The following is a 16,749-nucleotide window of genomic DNA, read 5'->3' as shown; positions in this document are numbered from 1 at the left end:
TAGATTTAATTATGATCTTTTTTTTTAATAAATATAAATGGCATGTTGCAAAGTCAAGTTATTTAAGTTACTAAGAATGTTGCTAAGTCAGATTTATTCGTGAGTTGAACATCTGTAGACACCGTTTAAGATATGAATTCACATTATTTATCTTTGACTTATTAGTATATTATGTGTTATTTGTATATCCTAATTTTACATTTGACCCCAGGTACAACTAACCCAGACTATGGGGTAATCTGGAACATTTTACTTCTGGTGTTTCAGGACTTAACTGTGAATTTTCTGTTTGGGTTGTAAAATTAACAGTGACACAATTTTACAGTAGACACATACAAGTAGTTTGCATAGCAATTTTGATGCACTCACTCTGGGAGGCATATAGGCATAAACATTTTTACAACTATCTCCCTGGTTCCTGTTACTTTATAGCGGAGTATTTGATATATTTGCAGTCAGGAATGACATGAAAAACCCTTGTCCTTGGTATTGTTTTTTTTATTTAAAATTTGTGAATTACTTTTGTATGATAATAATATACAGAAACAAGTAGGAAGCATTACAAGCTACACTGGAGTGGAGATTTCAGATTCATGTGAATGCAGCACATCAGCCTCATCAGTGTGATTGCCAGCAGCTTTCCCTCCTGCCTCTGCTCCCATTTATATCCCACATGTGGCTGTGGAGTCACACAGCTTGGTCCACACTGAGCGTTGAAATGTGGCTGGTCGGGACCTATGTTTGCATTTTTGTTGGACAGCTTGTCTCTGTTCACTCAGGGATCATAAATAGGCATGATGCCACACTCTCCCAGAATTTTCCAGGATTTCTTGATGATCTCGAGCCTTTGTCATTTGAGAGAGACTTTGGTTTCTCTCCATACGACCCCATCTTCAGCTCCTGGCGAACCCGCGGCCGTGACTTCCACATGCTCGCTGACCTTCCTCCCATCCTGAACGTTCCCAGAGTGCAGGTGTTCTGTGATCAATCTCAGCTCACTGTGCTGGTGGATAAGAGGTCCAACGGTGCCATGTTGACCGCAGAGGAGATTCAGTTGGGTGATGGCTGCTCTAGCAACAGAGCGCGACCAAACCAGTTTGTCTTCACTTACAGCGTGGACGAGTGCGGAACCACACTTGCAGTGAGTTGTCCAGATTCTCCTCCAACTCCAGCACCTCTTTGTGAGGCTTTTTCTGAACCCTCACTCTTGTCTTGCAGATGCATAATGGCTTGGTGATGTTCGTCAACACCATCCACATTAATCTCAAAAAACCACTTGCCCCCTGGTGGCAAACTCCTTCCACAGTGCAAGTCTCCTGCTTCCCAAAGAGGTGAGCCACCAGAGCCATCTGATGGTGATTACAAAAAATGCATACTAAAGATAACCATGTCTTTACAGGTCTTATGTTCGTCCAAGCTTGTCAGACTCAGTGGCACCTTCTGAGAACGGCCGGCGATTCAATATCAAAGTTGTGACATGTGAGTAATGCCTCATAGCGCACATACCTCTGCCTAGGCCAAAAAGTCCCCTTTATGAAATTACATTTTAATTCACAATTTATTAGTTCTGCACCAAATTGCACAACTTTTTGTTTTCCTTAATCAAGATGATGAATCAGGGAACATGTTAAACACCCTATTTCACAATGTTAAAGAAAATGGGTGTGCCTCTGATCTTAATCCGCACCAAATTTGATTGGGTTCTTCCTTGTGTAATGCTCCACCCCTCCACAAATTTCTATAAAAATCCGGTCAGTAGATTTGGTGTAATCCTGCTAATAGACAAAGCAACACAAACAGGCAGATGAAAACACAACCTGTTGTGATGCTGTTACATTGGGGATTTCATTTGAGTTTTTACTGTTTCCTGTAGCTTCCTGGACCAGTGTCACAGAGTCAAATATCTATAAAAGAGGCCAAGTTATCAACCTGCAGGTTTCTGCCAAAACTACACCTGATCAGCAGCTTTTCATCCAGTCCTGCTTCGTCTCTGCGTCCCCGGAGCCTCGGAGTAAACCTCGGCATGCAGTCATAATGAACAAAGGGTGAGCATCCAGCCAGTCAGGTCATCATCACTCCACTGTTGTGTCTAAATTTTCAATATCTGTGGCAGGTGCACAGCCCCACTGGGTTCTTCTCATCCTGTCATACAGTTTGTGGCCTCCAGCAGAAGGGATGTGGTCAATTTAGCTCTGAACACATCATATCTCATTTCTGAGGTGAGTCCTTTTTTTTTTAAAAAAAATGTATCTTTAACCTCTGTGATGGTGTTGCTGGGGACAAAATATTTTCACATGTGTGTATAAAACGACTAAAGTTGTCTAGATTTCCACAGAAAATTAAAGGATGGTATGTCTAACTTTTGGAGTTGATGGGTCAAAGGTTCATTTTCTGAACTATTTCTGTACATAATCTGACTAAAGAGAAAATCTAAACCTTATATTGACCAGAAAGTCATCCCCCTAAGCACCAGCATAAAAAGGTGACTTATTGGATGCCCCATCTACAGAAGCTTTGGGGGATCTACAGCAACTGCAGGTTTGCTTCTGATCCGACCCCTTGTTGCATGGGTTTCCCTTTCACATTTAAACTCTGTCCTTAATGCCCAGAAATGGCTTTTAAACAGATTATGCCTGCTCTTATATCCTGTGATTCCATGGGAAAGTCAGAAAATGGCATCTTGCACACTTAAAAATGCATCTTTCAAGGCATTTATTCCTCCTAAAGTTGTATAGATACAACCTACAGCTTTGACAGCATTATTAAGTGATGCTCTTACTTCCACTAAGGAGGTTGTTTTGTCTAACAGGATTTTACAAAAACTACTAGATGGATTACGATGAAACTTGGTGAAAGGATATGTCAGGGAAAAACAAATTAAATCGTGGTGAGGATCAAGGAATATTTTTTTTATATATAATTATTTATTTTTCTTACCTTCAACTGGCGAGGGTGTTTTTTTAAAAAAATTTTTTCAAGATTTAAAAACTTCAAACATTTAGAGGATTGGTATCAATGAGGGTGTGCGATTCAAATAAAAATCTGGATTTTATGGGTGTAGGCTTTATAGGCTACACCATTGTGTAGGTTAGACATGTAGTGTGGCCCTAGCTCAATGGCTTTTAATTTAAGGGAACAGTTGGGCCTTGGTTGAGGTATAAATTATATTAAGTGCCATTCTAGTTATAGAATTTCCCTCACAGGCCTCAGGTTTCTGCTGTTCAACTGAGTGACCTTATTAACTCATTATTTTATTTTTTTCCCCCCCTCCTTGAAGCTGTACATTCACTGCACCGTGATCATCTCGCAACAGGGTGTCACTCAGGACTCTAAATCCTGCAACTACAACTTAATCCAGTCTAGGTACAATACTGATACACTAACACGCATATATACACAGTTGTATTCTGTTGCTCTACCATGACTTCTAAAATGTTCTCATGTCAGATGGGAAGACCTCAGTGGAGACGTTGAGGTATGCGAGTGCTGCAGCTCGATGTGTAAAGACCTGTCAGTGAGGCACCATCCTGAAGGTCAGTGCTATTTTAATATACAATAATAAATATGTGGGGGTATTTCTTAATAACTTGGTGCCTCGTGTCATTTCAGATCAGATCAGGGCTACACTCAGCACTGGTCCATTCATCATTGTGGACAAGGATATTGAGATGAGCTCAGAACATGTTGTCTCTGAACCACAAAAAAAGCCCTCTGCCCCCGTTACCGACTCCATGCAGTCTGACGCTGCAGTGACAGGAGACGCAATCATTTCTGGTGCTTCTCGAACAAGAAGCGAGGTCTCGTCTCCTCCACAGGGTGTAGTCATGGTGAGTCAGGACCCAGCAGCCAGACTGACCCTTTGGCTGCCTGGACAGCTGCAGGACACTGAAGACGGTTTGACAAATCGGTTAAAGGCAAGCGACACAATTTCAAATGACCTTCCTGCGCCGCAACGTTCAAATCTCCCCATAAACCAGATCGAAGGTCAGAATCTCAATGAACTAAAAGGTGACGCTTCATTATGGGATCTGACGATTCCTGTAATGGTTGACGGATGGGTGATTCCAGCTTTCGAGGAGGATTCTCCAAGACAAACGTGGTCTGGAAGCTCTACAGTGTTTGGCCCAGAAGTTCCACAAGTCGACATCGTTCTGCTGGCTGGGGTGCCTGTAAATGACCTTAACCTGGTTCCTTTTGACCAAGTGGAAGATGAGCCCGCTCAAATGCAAGCAGATGCAGCCGTGACACCCAAAGAAGGAACAAATGATGGCCGACCAATAATTCACTCAAAACTTAAGTTCTCCATGGAAACAGATGGGACACAGAAGCTGAGTTATGAGGAAGAGGCGGTGGAGCATGAAGAGGGAAAATGTGAAACTAGAGGATGTGGGATGGATGGGTCTAAAAGAAAACAGGAGCCCGGACAGAAGGGGTTGCGCTCGGCCTTCCTAGATCTGCTGAGGTTTGTAAACATGGAAATCTTGTATATTTTTGTAATGTCATTGTGGAAGTTACTAATTTATATTCTCTTCTCCTCAGGAGGATGGGCAAAGCAGAATAATTGCCTCTATTTTATAAATGTATTTTAATTTAATAAACTGTTGAGCAATATTCTGGACTTTTTTTATTAAGTGTCATTCCAAGCTTTTGGTTTTGAACAGATTGTATATAAAGATGGATGATGCAGCTCCACTTCCTTCCACTATTCATAAATTAAACTTGGAAATCCCAAATACAAACGTTGCCATCTTGCACAGAGTCTGCAGCATTTGGGGCGGATGGAGTTGCAGTATTGAGGTCCTGTCAATACACAGCTCGTGTCACTTTCAGCTGTCAGCCATGATGTTTTTAAAACATTAACTAAGAATGGCACTCAGTGCAGCTTATACCTCCACCAAGGCCCAACAGTCCAATATGTTTTGTGCAGTTCAATCTGCACAAAACATTCCTACACTAATAAATATCAGTCCTCTACAAATACCTTATTTTTCCTTTTCCATCAAGATCCATGAATTATTCCCTGGGAAATCAATGAAAATGCCAAAAAACCTGCTACTCTTGCAATGTTAAAATCTGCACCAAAACTCCATGGGTTAGTTACTGACCCACACTGCATCCTTCCAAGTTCTGTGGTTTTCGATCCTGTCGTTTTTTTTGCATAACCCCAACTGATGAAAATATAACCCCCTTGGCATAGGTAATTAAAACCAAACTCACTAGAGAAAAATGTCTTAAAGCGACATCAGCGTGATGCACACTGTACCCAGAATGACAGAGGCCATCTCTGAGATCTTTGACTTTTTATTCTGGTCCATTCCCATCCTATGACAGGAAGGAGCAGGTCTATGTATGGTCTAAACTGCAGCCAGCCACCAGGTAGTGAGCAAGATGCTTTGGCTTCACTTACAGTTGTCACTTCATACATCTTTATTTTATTGAACAATATTAAAATGTACATTAAGTACAATTGTATAGATAAAATGGACATGAAGCTAAATATTGTAAAGCTTAAAGAAATTAATGATCAGGCTTATTTTCTAAACCATATTCTATCATGTAAAACACATTGCCCATTTTTATATAAGGTCGTATATATGTGGTTATAAGAAACAAATCAGATTTCCACTCATAGAAAAGAACACTAGCTTAACCTTTTTTTTTTTGACAGTATTTGGTTCATTATTTAACAGTATTTCCACTGCTAAATCGTCCTGTAAAGCATGAATAAGCAGTTTTTAGGGTGTATTTCGTCACAGATGTCGCTGTGGGGAGCAGGGCTGAGTAGTTGGGACGGTACAGTGTGCTCTCTCCCTTTTACACCGTGTGTGTGTGTGTGTGTGTGTGTGTGTGAGACCCCGGCCACTGTTTCCTCAGCACCTCTCTCTCCGTATAAAGTGGCCACGCTTCCCTCCCCGCAGTCTCTTTCACCGACCACAAAACAACCGTGAGTGTCTAACTCACCGTTCTAGAAAAAAACAACTTTAAAATATAAAAAAAATACAAAATACAAAACCTACAAAATCTAAATAAAAACAAGAACAAGAAATACTTGAAACAAACGCTTTGAAAAAATCGTAAAAAAAAGTAATTAAAAAAAATATCGTAAACAAGAGGCCTCGGGCTTATCCCGACGTTGGCGTCTTTAAAAAAAACAAAAAAAAAACAAGGAGGAATCGGAACAGTTCGGGATTTATTTTTATTTTCTTTTTCAATTCCGATTTTTATTTTTTATTTTATTTAAAGTTTTCTTCACCGGGCTGGATCAGACAGTAGACACATATAAGTAGTTTGCATAGCAATTTTGATGCACTCACTCTGGGAGGCATATAGGCATAAACATTTTTACAACTATCTCCCTGGTTCCTTTTACTTTATAGCAGAGTATTTGATATATTTGCAGTCAGGAATGACATGAAAAACCCTTGTCCTTGGTATTGTTTTTTTAATTTAATTTTAAAATTTGTGAATTACTTTTGTATGATAATAATATACAGAAACAAGTAGGAAGCATTACAAGCTACACTGGAGTGGAGATTTCAGATTCATGTGAATGCAGCACATCAGCCTCATCAGTGTGATTGCCAGCAGCTTTCCCTCCTGCCTCTGCTCCGATTTATATCCCACATGTGGCTGTGGAGTCACACAGCTTGGTCCACACTGAGCGTTGAAATGTGGCTGGTCGGGACCTATGTTTGCATTTTTGTTGGACAGCTTGTCTCTGTTCACTCAGGGATCATAAATAGGCATGATGCCACACTCTCCCAGAATTTTCCAGGATTTCTTGATGATCTCGAGCCTTTGTCATTTGAGAGAGACTTTGGTTTCTCTCCATACGACCCCATCTTCAGCTCCTGGCGAACCCGCGGCCGTGACTTCCACATGCTCGCTGACCTTCCTCCCATCCTGAACGTTCCCAGAGTGCAGGTGTTCTGTGATCAATCTCAGCTCACTGTGCTGGTGGATAAGAGGTCCAACGGTGCCATGTTGACCGCAGAGGAGATTCAGTTGGGTGATGGCTGCTCTAGCAACAGAGAGCGACCAAACCAATTTGTTTTCACTTACAGCGTGGACGAGTGCGGAACCACACTTGCAGTGAGTTGTCCAGATTCTCCTCTAACTCCAGCACCTCTTTGTGAGGCTTTTTCTGAACCCTCACTCTTGTCTTGCAGATGCATAATGGCTTGGTGATGTTCGTCAACACCATCCACATTAATCTCAAAAAACCACTTGCCCCCTGGTGGCAAACTCCTTCCACAGTGCAAGTCTCCTGCTTCCCAAAGAGGTGAGCCACCAGAGCCATCTGATGGTGATTACAAAAAATGCATACGAAAGATAACTGCATGTCTTTACAGGTCTTATGTTCGTCCAAGCTTGTCAGACTCAGTGGCACCTTCTGAGAACGGCCGGCGATTCAATATCAAAGTTGTGACATGTGAGTAATGCCTCATAGCGCACATACCTCTGCCTAGGCCAAAAAGTCCCCTTTTATGAAATTACATTTTAATTCACAATTTATTAGTTCTGCACCAAATTGCACAACTTTTTGTTTTCCTTAATCAAGATGATGAATCAGGGAACATGTTAAACACCCTATTTCACAATGTTAAAGAAAATGGGTGTGCCTCTGATCTTAATCCGCACCAAATTTGATTGGGTTCTTCCTTGTGTAATGCTCCACCCCTCCACAAATTTCTATAAAAATCCGGTCAGTAGATTTGGTGTAATCCTGCTAATAGACAAAACAACACAAACAGGCAGATGAAAACACAACCTGTTGTGATGCTGTTACATTGGGGATTTCATTTGAGTTTTTACTGTTTCCTGTAGCTTCCTGGACCAGTGTCACAGAGTCAAATGTCTATAAAAGAGGCCAAGTTATCAACCTGCAGGTTTCTGCCAAAACTACACCTGATCAGCAGCTTTTCATCCAGTCCTGCTTCGTCTCTGCGTCCCCGGAGCCTCGGAGTAAACCTCGGCATGCAGTCATAATGAACAAAGGGTGAGCATCCAGCCAGTCAGGTCATCATCACTCCACTGTTGTGTCTAAATTTTCAATATCTGTGGCAGGTGCACAGCCCCACTGGGTTCTTCTCATCCTGTCATACAGTTTGTGGCCTCCAGCAGAAGGGATGTGGTCAATTTAGCTCTGAACACATCATATCTCATTTCTGAGGTGAGTCCGTTTTAAAAAAAATGTATCTTTAACCTCTGTGATGGTGTTGCTGGGGACAAAATATTTTCATGTGTGTATAAAACGCCTAAAGTTATGTCTAGATTTCCACAGAAAATTAAAGGATGGTATGTCTAACCTTTGGAGTTGATGGGTCAAAGGTTCATTTTCTGAACTATTTCTGTACATAATCTGACTAAAGAGAAAATCTAAACCTTATATTGACCAGAAAGTCATCCCCCTAAGCACCAGCATAAAAAGGTGACTTATTGGATGCCCCATCTACAGAAGCTTTGGGGGATCTACAGCAACTGCAGGTTTGCTTCTGATCCGACCCCTTGTTGCATGGGTTTCCCTTTCACATTTAAACTCTGTCCTTAATGCCCAGAAATGGCTTTTAAAAAGATTATGCCTGCTCTTATATCCTGTGATTCCATGGGAAAGTCAGAAAATGGCATCTTGCACACTTAAAAATGCATCTTTCAAGGCATTTATTCCTCCTAAAGTTGTATAGATACAACCTACAGCATTATTAAGTGATGCTCTTACTTCCACTAAGGAGGTTGTTTTGTCTAACAGGATTTTACAAAAACTACTAGATGGATTACGATGAAACTTGGTGAAAGGATATGTCAGGGAAAAACAAATTAAATCGTGGTGAGGATCAAGGAATATTTTTTTATATATAATTATTTATTTTTCTTACCTTCAACTGGCGAGGGTGTTTTTTTTTTTTTTTTTTTTTTTCAAGATTTAAAAACTTCAAACATTTAGAGGATTGGTATCAATGAGGGTGTGCGATTCAAATAAAAATCTGGATTTTATGGGTGTAGGCTTTATAGGCTACACCATTGTGTAGGTTAGACATGTAGTGTGGCCCTAGCTCAATGGCTTTTAATTTAAGGGAACAGTTGGGCCTTGGTTGAGGTATAAATTATATTAAGTGCCATTCTAGTTATAGAATTTCCCTCACAGGCCTCAGGTTTCTGCTGTTCAACTGAGTGACCTTATTAACTCATTATTTTATTTTTTTCCCCCCCTCCTTGAAGCTGTACATTCACTGCACCGTGATCATCTCGCAACAGGGTGTCACTCAGGACTCTAAATCCTGCAACTACAACTTAATCCAGTCTAGGTACAATACTGATACACTAACACGCATATATACACAGTTGTATTCTGTTGCTCTACCATGACTTCTAAAATGTTCTCATGTCAGATGGGAAGACCTCAGTGGAGACGTTGAGGTATGCGAGTGCTGCAGCTCGATGTGTAAAGACCTGTCAGTGAGGCACCATCCTGAAGGTCAGTGCTATTTTAATATACAATAATAAATATGTGGGGGTATTTCTTAATAACTTGGTGCCTCGTGTCATTTCAGATCAGATCAGGGCTACACTCAGCACTGGTCCATTCGTCATTGTGGACAAGGATATTGAGATGAGCTCAGAACATGTTGTCTCTGAACCACAAAAAAAGCCCTCTGCCCCCGTTACCGACTCCATGCAGTCTGACGCTGCAGTGACAGGAGACGCAATCATTTCTGGTGCTTCTCGAACAAGAAGCGAGGTCTCGTCTCCTCCACAGGGTGTAGTCATGGTGAGTCAGGACCCAGCAGCCAGACTGACCCTTTGGCTGCCTGGACAGCTGCAGGACACTGAAGACGGTTTGACAAATCGGTTAAAGGCAAGCGACACAATTTCAAATGACTTTCCTGCGCCGCAACCTTCAAATCTCCCCATGAACCAGATCGAAGGTCAAAATCTCAATGAACTAAAAGGTGACGCTTCATTATGGGATCTGACGATTCCTGTAATGGTTGACGGATGGGTGATTCCAGCTTTCGAGGAGGATTCTCCAAGACAAACGTGGTCTGGAAGCTCTACAGTGTTTGGCCCAGATGTTCCACAAGTCGACATCGTTCTGCTGGCTGGGGTGCCTGTAAATGACCTTAACCTGGTTCCTTTTGACCAAGTGGAAGATGAGCCCGCTCAAATGCAAGCAGATGCAGCCGTGACACCCAAAGAAGGAACAAATGATGGCCGACCAATAATTCACTCAAAACTTAAGTTCTCCATGGAAACAGATGGGACACAGAAGCTGAGTTATGAGGAAGAGGCGGTGGAGCATGAAGAGGGAAAATGTGAAACTAGAGGATGTGGGATGGATCGGTCTAAAAGAAAACAGGAGCCCGGACAGAAGGGGTTGCGCTCGGCCTTCCTAGATCTGCTGAGGTTTGTAAACATGGAAATCTTGTATATTTTTGTAATGTCATTGTAGAAGTTACTAATTTATATTCTCTTCTCCTCAGGAGGATGGGCAAAGCAGAATAATTGCATCTATTTTATAAATGTATTTTAATTTAATAAACTGTTGAGCAATATTCTGGACTTTTTTTATTAAGTGTCATTCCAAGCTTTTGGTTTTGAACAGATTGTATATAAAGATGGATGATGCAGCTCCACTTCCTTCCACTATTCATAAATTAAACTTGGAAATCCCAAATACAAACGTTGCCATCTTGCACAGAGTCTGCAGCATTTGGGGGGGATGGAGTTGCAGTATTGAGGTCCTGTCAATACACAGCTCGTGTCACTTTCAGCTGTCAGCCATGATGTTTTTAAAACATTAACTATGAATGGCACTCAGTGCAGCTTATACCTCCACCAAGGCCCAACAGTCCCCTTAAATTCAATCTGCACAAAACATTCCTACACTAATAAATATCAGTCCTCTACAAATACCTTATTTTTCCTTTTCCATCAAGATCCATGAATTATTCCCTGGGAAATCAATGAAAATGCCAAAAAACCTGCTACTCTTGCAATGTTAAAATCTGCACCAAAACTCCATGGGTTAGTTACTGACCCACACTGCATCCTTCCAAGTTCTGTGGTTTTCAATCCTGTCGGTTTTTTTTGCATAACCCCAACTGATGAAAATATAACCCCCTTGGCATAGGTAATTAAAACCAAACTCACTAGAGAAAAATGTCTTAAAGCGACATCAGCGTGATGCACACTGTACCCAGAATGACAGAGGCCATCTCTGAGATCTTTTACTTTTTATTCTGGTCCATTCCCATCCTATGACAGGAAGGAGCAGGTCTATGTATGGTCTAAACTGCAGCCAGCCACCAGGTAGTGAGCAAGATGCTTTGGCTTCACTTATAGTTGTCACTTCATACATCTTTATTTTATTGAACAATATTAAAATGTACATTAAGTACAATTGTATAGATAAAATGGACATGAAGCTAAATATTGTAAAGCTTAAAGAAATTAATGATCAGGCTTATTTTCTAAACCATATTCTATCATGTAAAACACATTGCCCATTTTTATATAAGGTCGTATATATGTGGTTATAAGAAACAAATCAGATTTCCACTCATAGAAAAGAACACTAGCTTAACCTTTTTTTTTTTGACAGTATTTGTTTCATTATTTAACAGTATTTCCACTGCTAAATCGTCCTGTAAAGCATGAATAAGCAGTTTTTAGGGTGTATTTCGTCACAGATGTCGCTGTGGGGAGCAGGGCTGAGTAGTTGGGACGGTACAGTGTGCTCTCTCCCTTTTACACCGTGTGTGTGTGTGTGTGTGAGACCCCGGCCACTGTTTCCTCAGCACCTCTCTCTCCGTATAAAGTGGCCACGCTTCCCTCCCCGCAGTCTCTTTCACCGACCACAAAACAACCGTGAGTGTCTAACTCACCGTTCTAGAAAAAAACAACTTTAAAATATAAAAAAAATACAAAATACAAAACCTACAAAATCTAAATAAAAACAAGAACAAGAAATACTTGAAACAAACGCTTTGAAAAAATCGTAAAAAAAAGTAATTAAAAAAAATATCGTAAACAAGAGGCCTCGGGCTTATCCCGATGTTGGCGTCTTTAAAAAAAACAAAAAAAAAACAAGGAGGAATCGGAACAGTTCGGGATTTATTTTTACTTTCTTTTTCAATTCCGATTTTTATTTTTTATTTTATTTAAAGTTTTCTTCACCGGGCTGGATCAGACAGTAGACACATATAAGTAGTTTGCATAGCAATTTTGATGCACTCACTCTGGGAGGCATATAGGCATAAACATTTTTACAACTATCTCCCTGGTTCCTTTTACTTTATAGCAGAGTATTTGATATATTTGCAGTCAGGAATGACATGAAAAACCCTTGTCCTTGGTATTGTTTTTTTAATTTAATTTTAAAATTTGTGAATTACTTTTGTATGATAATAATATACAGAAAAAAGTAGGAAGCATTACAAGCTACACTGGAGTGGAGATTTCAGATTCATGTGAATGCAGCACATCAGCCTCATCAGTGTGATTGCCAGCAGCTTTCCCTCCTGCCTCTGCTCCCATTTATATCCCACATGTGGCTGTGGAGTCACACAGCTTGGTCCACACTGAGCGTTGAAATGTGGCTGGTCGGGACCTTTGTTTGCATTTTTGTTGGACAGCTTGTCTCTGTTCACTCAGGGATCATAAATAGGCATGATGCCACACTCTCCCAGAATTTTCCAGGATTTCTTGATGATCTCGAGCCTTTGTCATTTGAGAGAGACTTTGGTTTCTCTCCATACGACCCCATCTTCAGCTCCTGGCGAACCCGCGGCCGTGACTTCCACATGCTCGCTGACCTTCCTCCCATCCTGAACGTTCCCAGAGTGCAGGTGTTCTGTGATCAATCTCAGCTCACTGTGCTGGTGGATAAGAGGTCCAACGGTGCCATGTTGACCGCAGAGGAGATTCAGTTGGGTGATGGCTGCTATAGCAACAGAGCGCGACCAAACCAATTTGTTTTCACTTACAGCGTGGACGAGTGCGGAACCACACTTGCAGTGAGTTGTCCAGATTCTCCTCTAACTCCAGCACCTCTTTGTGAGGCTTTTTCTGAACCCTCACTCTTGTCTTGCAGATGCATAATGGCTTGGTGATGTTCGCCAACACCGTCCACATTAATCTCAAAAAACCACTTGCCCCCTGGTGGCAAACTCCTTCAACGGTGCACGTCTCCTGCTTCCCAAAGAGGTGAGCCACCAGAGCCATGTGATGGTGATTACAAAAAATGCATACTAAAGATAACTGCATGTCTTTACAGGTCTTATGTTCGTCCAAGCTTGTCAGACTCAGTGGCACCTTCTGAGAACGGCCGGCGATTCAATATCAAAGTTGTGACATGTGAGTAATGACTCATAGCGCCCATGCCTAGGCCAAAAAGTCCCCTTTATGAAATTACATTTTAATTCACAATTTATTAGTTCTGCACCAAATTGCACAACTTTTTTTGTTTTCCTTAATCAAGATGATGAATCAGGCAACATGTTAAACACCCTATTTCACAATGTTAAAGAAAATGGGTGTGCCTCAGATCTTAATCCGCACCAAATTTGAATGGGTTCTTCCTTGTGTAATGCTCCACCCCTCCACAAATTTCTATAAAAATCCGGTCAGTAGATTTGGTGTAATCCTGCTAATAGACAAAACAACACAAACAGGCAGATGAAAACACAACCTGTTGTGATGCTGTTACATTGGGGATATCATTTGAGTTTTTACTGTTTCCTGTAGCTTCCTGGACCAGTGTCACAGAGTCAAATATCTATAAAAGAGGCCAAGTTATCAACCTGCAGGTTTCTGCCAAAACTACACCTGATCAGCAGCTTTTCATCCAGTCCTGCTTCGTCTCTGCGTCCCCGGAGCCTCGGAGTAAACCTCGGCATGCAGTCATAATGAACAAAGGGTGAGCATCCAGCCAGTCAGGTCATCATCACTCCACTGTTGTGTCTAAATTTTCAATATCTGTGGCAGGTGCACAGCCCCACTGGGTTCTTCTCATCCTGTCATACAGTTTGTGGCCTCCAGCAGAAGGGATGTGGTCAATTTAGCTCTGAACACATCATATCTCATTTCTGAGGTGAGTGCTTTTTTAAAAAAATATTCTTTAACCTCTGTGATGGTGTTGCTGGGGACAAAATATTTTCACATGCGAGTATGAAACGACTAAAGTTATGTCTAGATTTCCACAGAAAATTAAAGGATGGTATGTCTAACTTTTGGAGTTGATGGGTCAAAGGTTAAGGTCAACAAAAATAGTCCAAAAACATTTTCTGAACTATTTCTGTACATAATCTGACTAAAGAGAAAAACTAAACCTTATATTGACCAGAAAGTCATCCCCCTAAGCACCAGCATAAAAAGGTGACTTATTGGATGCCCCATCTACAGAAGCTTTGGGGGATCTACAGCGACTGCAGGTTTGCTTCTGATCCGACCCCTTGTTGCATGGGTTTCCCTTTCACATTTAAACTCTGTCCTTAATGCCCAGAAATGGCTTTTAAACAGATTATTCCTGCTCTTATATCCTGTGATTCCATGGGAAAGTCAGAAAATGGCGTCTTGCACACTTAAAAATGCATCTTTCAAGGCATTTATTCCTCCTAAAGTTGTATAGATACAACCTACAGCTTTGACAGCATTATTAAGTGATGCTCTTACTTCCACTAAGGAGGTTGTTTTGTCTAACAGGATTATACAAAAACTACTAGATGGATTACGATGAAACTTGGTGAAAGGATATGTCAGGGAAAAACGAATTAAATTGTATTGCGGCTCGGGGTGAGGATCAAGGAATTTATTTTTTATATATAATTATTTATTTTTCTTACCTTCAACTGGCAAGGGTGTTTTTTTTTTTTTCAATATTTAAAAACTTCAAACATTTAGGGGGTTGGTATCAATGAGGGTGTGCGATTCAAATAAAAATCTGGATTTATGGGTGTAGGCTTTATAGGCTACACCATTGTGTAGGTTAGACATGTAGTGTGGCCCTAGCTCAATGGCTTTTAATTTAAGGGAACAGTTGGGCCTTGGTTGAGGTATAAATCATATTAAGTGCCATTCTAGTTATATCATTTCCCTCACAGGCCTCAGGTTTCTGCTGTTCAACTGAGTGACCTTATTAACTCTTTATTTTTTTTCCCCCCCTCCTTGAAGCTGTACATTCACTGCACCGTGATCATCTCGCAACAGGGTGTCACTCAGGACTCTAAATCCTGCAACTACAACTTAATCCAGTCTAGGTACAATACTAATACACTAACACGCATATATACACAGTTGTATTCTGTTGCTCTACCATGACTTCTAAAATGTTCTCATGTCAGATGGGAAGACCTCAGTGGAGACGTTGAGGTATGCGAGTGCTGCAGCTGGATGTGTAAAGACCTGTCAGTGAGGCACCATCCTGAAGGTCAGTGCTATTTTTAATATACAATAATAAATATGTGGGGGTATTTCTTAATAACTTGGTGCCTCGTGTCATTTCAGATCAGATCAGGGCTACACTCAGCACTGGTCCATTCGTCATTGTGGACAAGGATATTGAGATGAGCTCAGAACATGTTGTCTCTGAACCACAAAAAAAGCCCTCTGCCCCCGTTACCGACTCCATGCAGTCTGACGCTGCAGTGACAGGAGACGCAATCATTTCTGGTGCTTCTCGAACAAGAAGCAAGGTCTCGTCTCCTCCACAGGGTGTAGTCATGGTGAGTCAGGACCCAGCAGCCAGACTGATCCTTTGGCTGCCTGGACAGCTGCAGGACACTGAAGACGGTTTGACAAATCGGTTAAAGGCAAGGGACACAATTTCAAATGACCTTCCTGCGCCGCAACCTTCAAATCTCCCCATAAACCAGATCGAAGGTCAAAATCTCAATGAACTAAAAGGTGACGCTTCATTATGGGATCTGACGATTCCTGTAATGGTTGACGGATGGGTGATTCCAGCTTTCGAGGAGGATTCTCCAAGACAAACGTGGTCTGGAAGCTCTACAGTGTTTGGCCCAGAAGTTCCACAAGTCGACATCGTTCTGCTGGCTGGGGTGCCTGTAAATGACCTTAACCTGGTTCCTTTTGACCAAGTGGAAGATGAGCCCGCTCAAATGCAAGCAGATGCAGCCGTGACACCCAAAGAAGGAACAAATGATGGCCGACCAATAATTCACTCAAAACTTGAGTTCTCCATGGAAACAGATGGGACACAGAAGCTGAGTTATGAGGAAGAGGCGGTGGAGCATGAAGAGGGAAAAGGTGGCACTAGAGGATGTGGGATGGATGGGTCTAAAAGAAAACAGGAGCCCGGACAGAAGGGGTTGCGCTCGGCCTTCCTAGATCTGCTGAGGTATGTAAACATGGAAATCTTGTATATTTTTGTAATGTCATTGTAGAAGTTACTAATTTATATTCTCTTCTCCTCAGGAGGATGGGCAAAGCAGAATAATTGCATCTATTTTATAAATGTAGTTTAATTTAATAAACTGTTGAGCAATATTCTGGACTTTTTTTTATTAAGTGTCATTCCAAGCTTTTGGTTTTGAACAGATTGTATATAAAGATGGATGATGCAGCTCCACTTCCTTCCACTATTCATAAATTAAACTTGGAAATCCCAAATACAAACGTTGCCATCTTGCACAGAGTCTGCAGCATTTGGGGGGGATGGAGTTGCAGTATTGAGGTCCTGTCAATACACAGCTCGTGTCACTTTCAGCTGTCAGCCATGATGTTTTTAAA

At 41.3% G+C, this 16,749-nt stretch overlaps 3 protein-coding genes across 3 annotated transcripts; all 3 read left to right on the top strand.

Annotated features, from left to right (window-relative positions):
* Window positions 1-695: 695 nt before the first annotated feature.
* Window positions 696-4,561, top strand: LOC117756526 (zona pellucida sperm-binding protein 3-like). The gene is made up of 9 exons (XM_034577073.1): window positions 696-1,141; window positions 1,219-1,331; window positions 1,400-1,479; window positions 1,874-2,045; window positions 2,114-2,219; window positions 3,278-3,363; window positions 3,448-3,533; window positions 3,610-4,462; window positions 4,540-4,561. Exons 1-9 carry the CDS (start codon window positions 719-721, stop codon window positions 4,559-4,561), a joined length of 1,941 nt encoding a protein of 646 aa, XP_034432964.1. The 5' UTR covers window positions 696-718.
* A 1,959-nt stretch (window positions 4,562-6,520) lies between these two features.
* Window positions 6,521-10,662, top strand: LOC117756589 (zona pellucida sperm-binding protein 3-like). Its single transcript, XM_034577152.1, has 9 exons — window positions 6,521-7,092; window positions 7,170-7,282; window positions 7,353-7,432; window positions 7,828-7,999; window positions 8,068-8,173; window positions 9,220-9,305; window positions 9,390-9,475; window positions 9,552-10,404; window positions 10,482-10,662. The coding sequence occupies exons 1-9, from the start codon at window positions 6,625-6,627 to the stop codon at window positions 10,501-10,503; spliced, it is 1,986 nt and encodes a 661-aa protein (XP_034433043.1). The 5' UTR covers window positions 6,521-6,624; the 3' UTR covers window positions 10,504-10,662.
* Window positions 10,663-12,537: 1,875 nt separating this feature from the next.
* Window positions 12,538-16,504, top strand: LOC117756588 (zona pellucida sperm-binding protein 3-like). Its single transcript, XM_034577151.1, has 9 exons — window positions 12,538-13,016; window positions 13,094-13,206; window positions 13,277-13,356; window positions 13,747-13,918; window positions 13,987-14,092; window positions 15,172-15,257; window positions 15,342-15,427; window positions 15,505-16,357; window positions 16,435-16,504. The coding sequence occupies exons 1-9, from the start codon at window positions 12,549-12,551 to the stop codon at window positions 16,454-16,456; spliced, it is 1,986 nt and encodes a 661-aa protein (XP_034433042.1). The 5' UTR covers window positions 12,538-12,548; the 3' UTR covers window positions 16,457-16,504.
* The last annotated feature ends 245 nt before the right edge of the window (window positions 16,505-16,749 follow it).

The sequence above is a fragment of the Hippoglossus hippoglossus genome, chromosome 22 (genome assembly GCF_009819705.1).
Source record: "Hippoglossus hippoglossus isolate fHipHip1 chromosome 22, fHipHip1.pri, whole genome shotgun sequence".
Lineage (NCBI taxonomy): Eukaryota > Metazoa > Chordata > Actinopteri > Pleuronectiformes > Pleuronectidae > Hippoglossus > Hippoglossus hippoglossus.
This window is presented reverse-complemented; position numbering and strand designations above follow the sequence as displayed.